A 9,749-nucleotide genomic window follows, 5' to 3' on the forward strand; every position below is an offset into this window, starting at 1 on the left:
ACTAATTACAGCTATTAAAATTTAATCATTCTTTTTGTACCTCACTGTAAATTTAATCCTTCTGGGTTTTGGACAGATAAAACTGTTTTTGCACCATTTCCTGACATCTGAAGTAACTATTCAATTTTAGGATAACTTAAAGTGCTCTGTGAACTCAGCAAACCTAAGATTTTTAATTGAAATTCATAAAAATTACTGCATGTTTGCACCTTTGTATCTTATATTAAAATCACATGAAAAGATCAGGATCCTAATTCCGATCTGCACAAATTTTCACTCTATTGTTCTTGATGATATGCATGATCGATTTCAACATATTCAGCGTGTAAAATTTTTGAGAAATTTATCAAAATCAAAATGTTAAAGAAGCATCTTGTCTCACTGTGTAATAAAAAAAACTCTCCAGAATCCAGTCAAATCTAGAAACCAAAAGTTAATGAGTTCTTTCTTTTGATAAGACTGACCACTTGATCAAGTTTTGTAAGATTTACAATTTAGATGTTTTTAATGCAAACTTTTCAGAGTTTTGAAGTGTTTCATCTCAGTGAAAATTTAAATGTAATTGTTTAAATAATTAAAAAACACTGAAAATACACATCTTAATTTGAAGTGTATCTATATATATATATATATATATATATATATATATATATATATATATATATATATATATATATATACGTATATACACACACACATGGTAAAATCACCAGTGTTAAATTGACACTGTCAGTGTTAGTTTTACACTGGTGGTTTTACTGTGTACTCATCGGCCATTTTATTAGGTACACCTTGCTAGTACTGGGTTGGACCCCGTTTTGCCTTCAGAACTGCCTTAATTCTTCGTGACATGGATTCAAAAAGATGTTGGAAACATTCCTCAGAGATGTTGGTCTATGTTGACATCACACAGTCGCCCATTCAACCAGTCTGTCCATTCTCCACTGACATCAACAAGGCATTCTCATCCACACAACTGCCGCTCACTGGATATCTTATCTTTTGGGACCATTCTCTGTAAACCCTAGAGATGGTTGTGTGTGAAAGTCCCAGTAGATCAGCAGATTCTGAAATACACAGACCAGCTCGTCTGGCACCAACAACCATGCTACATTCAAAGTCACTTATATCCCCTTTCTGATGCTCGATTTGAACCTCAGGAAGTCGTCTTCACCACGTCTAGATGCTTAAATGCATTTAGTTGCTGCCATATGATTGGCTGATGAGCCATTTGTGTTAATAACAGGTGTACCTAATCAGTGGCGGCGCCAAGAAATTTTTGTTGGAGGGGCTGAGGTAAAAGTTGGAGGGGTTCCACAAAATGTCGTTGAAATGAACAATATATAGTAAATTGCTTTATAAATACCAAGGTATATGCTTTAGTCAACCGTGCTCCTCTAAAATGTGGTATCAATGCACACACACACACACACACACACACACACACACACACACACACACACACACACACACACACACACACACACACACACACACACACACATCACTTAGAATGACTGCCGAACAACGATATACAGCTTCTGTATATTCTGTGTTCATGCGCGGCTGCGGCCGACGTACTGGATGAATTCCTGCGCAAAAAGTAGTTCCCTGATAATTGTGATATATTCCTGTGAGATAATAAGTACATCTCATCTAAATCAATTCTAAAATTTACCCGTAATAAAATTATAAAGATAAGTGAAGTTTTAAGAGTGGCCGTCATAAATATTTAGGAAACCTAAATTTTTGGAGTATGGAGTTAAATTTGTCTCATTAATACTTATATATATAATATATAATATATATAATATTCTTTGATTTGTACATGTGCTTTGTGATCCACAAACACAAATTTCTGATTTGTAACTTGTGTGTGGGTTTTTACAAATAAATGTTTATTTGCAAAACTGAAAATTCTGTTTGTGAAGGGTGATTCAACATTGGTGGATCACTGAACATACACATTCATCACTTTGCTCATTTACACAATACTGAGACATTCTCAGCGCAAAACTGCAGTTGAGATCCACAAATATGTCAGTCGCTATTCACATTATTGGCAGAATTATTGGGGGGGGCTGGGGGAGAGCTTAGCTCATTATTGGGGGGGGCTAAAGCCTCCCCCAAGCCCCCCCTTGGCACGCCACTGTACCTAATAAAGTGGCCGATGAGTATGTATATACATTCCAGTTAATATTATCTGTAATGAATTCTTCACCTTTGCAGCACTGATTATCTTTCGCCGTTTCGAGAAGATCACTAAAGGTGCTAACAGCTTCACAAACACCAGCGATCACATAACATAGTTGGTGGACAGGCAATGTGAAAAGAATTGCGAGTACGGCTCTGCTTCACGGTTGCCGTCGTTAGATTTTGTCTTTCTGAGCTGAGATGGACATCACTGCGCTCACAGTGTGTCTTCACTGAGGAACGTGTCACTATGTAAGTCAAAAAAAAAAAAAAAAAGAACGCCTGTCAGGACATTTCCACTCTGCGATTTAACATCCAGAGACATCCTGTGTCTCTTTTGGTCATGTTGTTGGAAAAAAGTACATTTGTGGACAACTAACCAAACTCCAAAGTAAAAAAAAACAAAAAAACATGGGTAAACACTATTCACAGGCAAAGCCTTTAAGGACTGAATGTTGAATCAGATATAAATAAACGGCCTGTGTTATAATTGTTTTCCTCTGCCATCTAAACCAATGAGCCTAGAGGTCCACTGCGGTGCAGTGACGGACCACATCAGTGGGAAAATGCTCTATACCTCAGAGTCTGGGCCGACTGCCTGTTGAATGCACAACAGCACAGGCCAAAACACACACAACCGACTGACTCCGGCTGCATAGTTTGTGTGTGTGTGCACACACAGTTGGCCTTATGGCCACTCACAATGACAACGTAGGGGCAGATTTAATTCTTTACAGCTGGCAATCTGAGGGATTAAGTTTCCCAGGTGCAGCGGGGGCTTTCAGAGTTATGAATGAAACATCCGTACTGACCACGTGGAGCAGAGATTTGGTTTAGGAGTGTTGCAGGGCTGTGAAACAACAGGCAGGGAGCACTGCAACAAACTCGCTGTGTGCAAAACAATGTGTTATTGTGGCGTAACTGTGGGAAGCTGGAGCATTAATTCCAGCAGCTTGCTGATTTTGCCCTGCGCAACATCATCACGCTCGATATATGTTGCTTTGTTAAGTGTTGAGAACCATAAGATGCAACCAGAGCACAATCAGAAGATCCTTACCTGGCATGACCCTTAACTGGAGTAAGTATTTATAGAGAATGAATGAATGAGGGCACAGTCAAGCCCACAGAAGCAAGCAGTGAACCTTGACCAAGCACACTAGCTGTCAGTCAAAGCGACCACACCCCTAACTAATAACATTATGGATTCAAATATCATAAACTTGTGAGTTATATAAAAATAAATAAATCGCTTACACTCCGTACAGTTGTCATGAATATTGAAACCACCAACAGAGACCAAAACTGTTTTCCTAACCAAAATTGGGCATTTTAACATGGGCTTCAACGGGGACTGGAGCTAGCATCAAGGACCTTCAAGAGTTGGCATTTCCACTCCACACTGGTGTTATTTTCCATGAGAATGTGTTATAGCTTGATACCTACTTACATTAACCTGCTACAGTGTCCTTTGGATTGTTCCATCTAATGGGCCATTACAATGATGTGCAGAAAAGACATTCAAATAACATTAGGACATGGTATGGTCCAAGGGTGTCAGAAAGAATGTGGGAAATAATACTCACTCACTCATCTACAACCGCTCACTCCAATTAAGGAGCGGGGTCCTATCCCAGCAGTCATAGGATGTGAGGCAGGATACACCCTGGAGAGAATGCCAGTCTGTCACAGGGTCACATATAGACAAACACATCCACACCCACCTATGGACAATTTAAAGTTTCCAGTTCACCTAACCTACATGTCTTTGTATGTGTGTGGAAACCGGAGCACCCGAAGGGAACCCACGCAATCACAGGTAGAACACGCAAACCCCACACCAAAAGGCCACAGGTGGGAATTGATTCCATGACTTTCTTGCTGTGGGGCAACAGTGTAAACCACTATATATATTGTTAAATAATTCAGAGATGATTTTAACTCTTCAAATCAACATTGTGCATTGTGTTTTTACTTCTGCGCTGCTGCACCGTGTTGACCAAAATTACTGCATCCTTCTAAAGCCGTGTCCCTCAAAGATTTGGCTTTCAGAAACTGTGGAGAATGGAAAAAAAACCTCTTCTGAGATAAGATGGTCTAACCCATGGAGCATTGTGCGAATGCAGCATTAGCTTTTCTTGTCTTTACCACCCGTCACCTGGCAAACATAACGGCCGCACATGACAAGGCAGCATAGTGGACGTAACCTGTAGTTTAACAATCTCACACACAATAGTCTTCAACCCCTTATCCAAGATTGGGTCGCCGGGAGCTGGAGCCTATCCCAGCAGACATAGGGCACTAGGCAGGGTACACCCTGCAGAGGGTGCCAGTCTGTGCCACATACAGACAGACAAACACATTCACCTATGGACCATTGTTTAAAGTTTCCAGTTCACCTAACCTGCATGTCTTTGGAGGTGGGAGGAAGCTGGAGCACCTGAAGGGAACTCATGCAAACTCCACACAGAAAAGCTACAGGTGGGAATCAATCCCATGACCTTCTCTCTGTGAGGCAGCAGTGCTAACCACTAAGCCAACATGCTACCCCGTAGTTTAGTAATCACTTTTCAGAATGTATTTATGCTTTACTTACAAACATTACTTATGTAGGATTTTGCATATGGAGTCCAAAAGTGCCCTTAAAAAAAAAAAAAAAAAATTGTGCAATGACTCGTGGGAGTGTTTGGGCCCCAAAGGAAACACCCGTTGTATTCTTCATTTTCAGGTGAAATAAGGTTGCATACATTGGCCGCATTCCGAGGAGCCTTTGACACGGGACGGCCTAGTCGATGGGTTTTCTGGATGCTAAAATTAATTTGCCCGTTTTGATGTTCATTCTAAAGCTTTAACTCGGTGTCTCCACTTATTTGGTCATGATTTAGGCCAGTTGTGCAGCAGAGACGTCGTGCCATTACAAGTTAAAAGGGGCACGTGCCAGCTCCTCAAAAAACCCTCTGTGCTGTTTGATTACCCATAATCCTCTGCTTTAATCTCAGCCAAAAAGAACGCAGACATGCGGCAGTGCATGAGTAAAAACCAGAGTTTCGAGTGTCACGTATCCAAGGAAATTAGTTTTTTTTGACCAACTGCTTACATAGATGTAGCTTGAAATGTGAAAAAAAAACAAAAAACAAAAACTGTTTTTACACCTACTGGGAGTGACAAGAACATGCGGGAGTATTGTTTATGGTGTGTCCATATGTCCATTTTTTTAGCCTGAGGATTCATCTAGACTATTGCAAGGTGGTACCTGTGGATTTGATGAGTTGCAGTGATACTTACTGATGGTTCTGAACAGTACTACGTTAACCAAGATACGCAAGACATAAGTACTTTGATTCGGAGGATATATTTCCGAGATGTCTGTGTGTGAACAAAATATCAAATGTGTGCCAAACTTGGCGGGAGGACTGAGGCTACACCAAGAACAAAATTATTTGTTTTTTTTTTGGCGGGGGGGGGGGGGGAAAAGTCAAGGTCACAAGACAAGGTCAAAATTTAGGCCCATTGGTTTAATATAGGGGATATTTAAAATAGTGATTAACTGGTTAAAAATAAAGTTAAGGTTACTGTGAAACACTAATATGAAGTCATACATCACATTTCTATTGGTCACATGTCTGCTGACTTTGTGTGACACTGAAAGGTCAAACTCAAGGTCATAATTGTTTAACTCAAAGTGCTTGAAGCCCATGTGGATTTAACACATTTTGGACAGAATATATCAAGTGTCAAGGCATCAAGGAACCATATATTGTGACATTACTGACTTATAAGATTTAGAATTAGGACGGGTTAACTGCAGAGAATAATTTTGTTGTATTTTTGTACAATGACAATAAAGGCATTTCTTCCTAATTTGCAACAAACATGTGAGACGCACATTCTAGATATCATCAAACATTGCAACCTCACCAGAAAATAAATAAATAACGAGAATTCCTCTCAAATAAAAGACTGGAATAAACTTAAAATAGCACATGGCGAGAAAAAAGTGATCCATATTTCTTAGCTGATCTTTTTTTTAATCCACTGGACCATTTCTGACTTCCATTTTAGCCAAATCCAACACCTGTGATCTGTGCGCAATTACTTTTTTTTTTAATAAACTGAGATGAATAATTGAAGAACCTTTCTCAAACGATTTTCATTTTGAGTGCTTGTTGAATCCTCTGCCTTTTTCTGTTCCTAACATTTACACACAAAAAACCCCCTCAAAAATATTGCTTTTAATAGCTGTCTTGTGTCGTGAAAGAACTGTCAGAAAGGTATCCGCTTCCAAACATCTGTTCGACACTTGTGACACTTGTTTACATTTTCTCAGAATCTGCCCCTTTAATCACGATCTTGTTAATGAACCGACGTTGTGGAGGAAACTGAAAACATCCTTTTAGACTTGTCCAATATGAACATCTAATTCAGCCCCTGCAGCACCCCACCCCCTTGCGCGCCACACACTTTCGTGCGCTCTGACGCGCTGTCAACATCTGGAGGCTCCAGTGCCAAAATGAAAAAAAAAAGTATATGAATTAATAACTTACCAGGCATATAGAGCTGAGGAGTGAGAGGAGAAGAAAGTCCAGATTGTGCAGCAGCAGAGTGGACCCCATCCCCGACGTCCTCTCAGGGCTCAAACACGCTGGTGATGCTCGAACCGTTTGATCTACTCAACTCAATTTTGTCTTACTCCATCTGGCCTCTTGATGCCGATGGCTGCTTGTGAAATCATAACTCTGCACTCGCCCTGGTTTTTAATACGCTATAATCTGTTATATACGCTCCGCATCAGCGCGCTCTCCTCATTTCTCCGCATCAGTCTCTTTTTTTTCCCTCTTCTGAAATTACATCCACATGTCAGAACTATTTATGTCGTTCTCGCTCTGCGGTGGGAAGTTCAAATGATTCTTTGTAGGGAAGAAACCGACGCTGTATTTTTAGGTCTTTTAAATTTCCCCTCAGACTAACTTAAACACTTCAGTATGGAGCTGTGCGCCTTATGCGTTTTATTCCAGGGTTCGCTTCCAAATGTTAGATCAGTCCTGGACGCTAATCAGCCTAAAATGTGACACTGAATTTCACGATTTACGCAGCAAAACATCAACAACAACAACAACAACAACAACTTTTAACAACTAATACGTGAAAGAAAGAAAAAACAAACATTTCGCTGGTTTCTCTATTCGATTTCTCCAATGCGTCTTTACGCATCACGCTGTTTACACCAACAGGGAAAAGTCATCATTTAGGTTCGAGAAATCGCGTTGAAATGGAAGAAACGGTCACTCTGAATGTGAGAAAGTCAAACAGTTAAAAAAATATTAGGAAAAGCCAACTTTAAGACTTACTACTGAGAGAAAACAAACAGGACGGTTCGTTATATCGCCAAACGCGCAGCGTGGATGTGCAAGTTTCTGGTTTCGTACAGCGGCTCCAGATGTGGAAGGCAGCAGGTCGCCGTTAGTAGTGAGTGTGAACGGCGGAGAGGAGGGGAGGAGGTGGAAGGAGGCAGGTAGGGGCGGCGCGTAAAAGCCTCTCATTGGTGCGCGCACGCTTACGTTGGAGAAAACCACGACTCCGAAATGACATATTTTCTCACCCCTCAAACAAACTCGACATTCAACAGATCTCAGGGTGTTTGCCAAACCGCTTTTCCCCCTGCAGTCTCTCAAAAAAAGTTGCATCTAGTTAGATTGGATTACCGAGACATAATGCAGAAGATGTTCGTTTTCCGTCACAGGAGACTTTACTTATTCAGGACTTGTGTTTAGATATTAATGTGTTATTTAAAAAAAAAACGTGTGGCAGGAAAATACTGAAATGTAACTTTCTCCAATACACGCTCAGCTGCCAGAAAAAGAGGCACACCTTAGAAACTTAATCTCAAACAGTCATCAGTCATGCAAGAAATTTTATAAGTATCATTTGTCAGGAAGGTGCTGCCGTTATCTAACTGCGTTATAATGTGGTTGTAAATTTATATGTGCAGTAAAACACTCACAGCACTTCAGTTTTTCCACATTTTGTTATGTTACAGCCTTATTCCATACTGGATGAAATGATTACTATTTTTTCCTCAAAATTCTACACACAATACCCCATAATGACAATGTGACTTTTTTCCTTTTTTTATTTTTGCAAATTTATATATATATATATATATATATATATATATATATATATATATATATATATATATATATATATATATATATATATATATATATAACTAAGAAATCACATCCACTAAAGTATTCACAGGCTTTGACATGAAGCACAAAACTGAGCTCAGGTGCATCCTGTTTCCACTGATCATCCTTGAGATGTTTCTACAGCTTCATTGGAGTCCATGTGGGATAAATTCAATTGATTGGACATGATTTGGAAAGACACACATCTGTCTACATATAAGGCCCCACAGTTGACAGTGCATGTTAGAGCACAAACCAAGCATGAAGTCAAAGGAATTGTCTGTAGACCTCCGAGACAGGATTGTCTTGAGGCACAAATCTGGGTAAAGGTACAGAAACATTTCTGCTGCTTTGAAGGTCCCAATGAGCACAGTGGCCTCCATCATCTATAAATAGAAGAAGCTGGGATCCACCAGAACTCTTCCTAGAGCTGGCCGCCTGTCTAACATGAGCGATCAGGGGAGAAGGGCCTTAGTCAGGGAGGTGACCAAGAACCTGATGGTCACCATGTCAGAGAGGAGAACCTTCCAGAAGGACAACCATCTCTGGAACAATTCACCAATCAGGCCTATACGGTAGAGTGGCTAGACGGAGTCCACTCCTTAGTAAAAGGCACATGGTAGCCCACCTGGAGTTTACCAAAAGTCACCTGAAGGACTCTCAAACCATGAGAAACAAAATTCTCTGGTCTGATGAGACAAAGGTTGAACTCTTCGGTGTGAATGCCAAGCGTCATGTTTGGAGGAAACCAGACACCAATCAATCAATCAATCAATCAATCAATCAATCAATCAATCAATCAATCAATCAATCAATCAATCAATCAATCAATCAATCAATCAATCAATCAATTTTTTATATAGCGCCAAATCACAACAAACAGTTGCCCCAAGGCGCTTTATATTGTAAGGCAAGGCCATACAATAATTACGGAAAACCCTAACGGTCAGAACGACCCCCTGTGAGCAAGCACTTGGCTACAGTGGGAAGGAAAAACTCCCTTTTAACAGGAAGAAACCTCCAGCAGAACCAGGCTCAGGGAGGGGCAGTCTTCTGCTGGGACTGGTTGGGGCTGAGGGAGAGAACCAAGAAAAAGACATGCTGTGGAAGAGAGCAGAGATCAATCACCAATGATTAAATGCAGAGTGGTGCATACAGAGCAAAAAGAGAAAGAAACAGTGCATCATGGGAACCCCCCAGCAGTCTACGTCTATAGCAGCATAACTAAGGGATGGTTCAGGGTCACCCGATCCAGCCCTAACTATAAGCTTTAGCAAAAAGGAAAGTTTTAAGCCTAATCTTAAAAGTAGAGAGAGTGTCTGTCTCCCTGATCCGAATTGGGAGCTGGTTCCACAGGAGAGGAGCCTG

The 9,749-nt window shown here is 40.5% G+C and overlaps 1 protein-coding gene across 1 annotated transcript in view; it reads right to left on the minus strand.

Moving 5' to 3' along the window:
- pth1r (parathyroid hormone 1 receptor) overlaps positions 1–7,661 on the minus strand; it is a 95,689-nt gene extending 88,028 nt beyond the window's left edge. The window contains exon 1 of the mRNA XM_034183649.1: positions 6,735–7,661. Coding sequence (XP_034039540.1) covers positions 6,735–6,803 — 69 coding nt within the window. The 5' untranslated portion in view covers positions 6,804–7,661. The remainder of the gene's footprint in view (positions 1–6,734) is intronic.
- Positions 7,662–9,749: the final 2,088 nt, after the last annotated feature.

This window comes from Thalassophryne amazonica, chromosome 12 (assembly GCF_902500255.1).
Source record: "Thalassophryne amazonica chromosome 12, fThaAma1.1, whole genome shotgun sequence".
NCBI lineage: Eukaryota > Metazoa > Chordata > Actinopteri > Batrachoidiformes > Batrachoididae > Thalassophryne > Thalassophryne amazonica.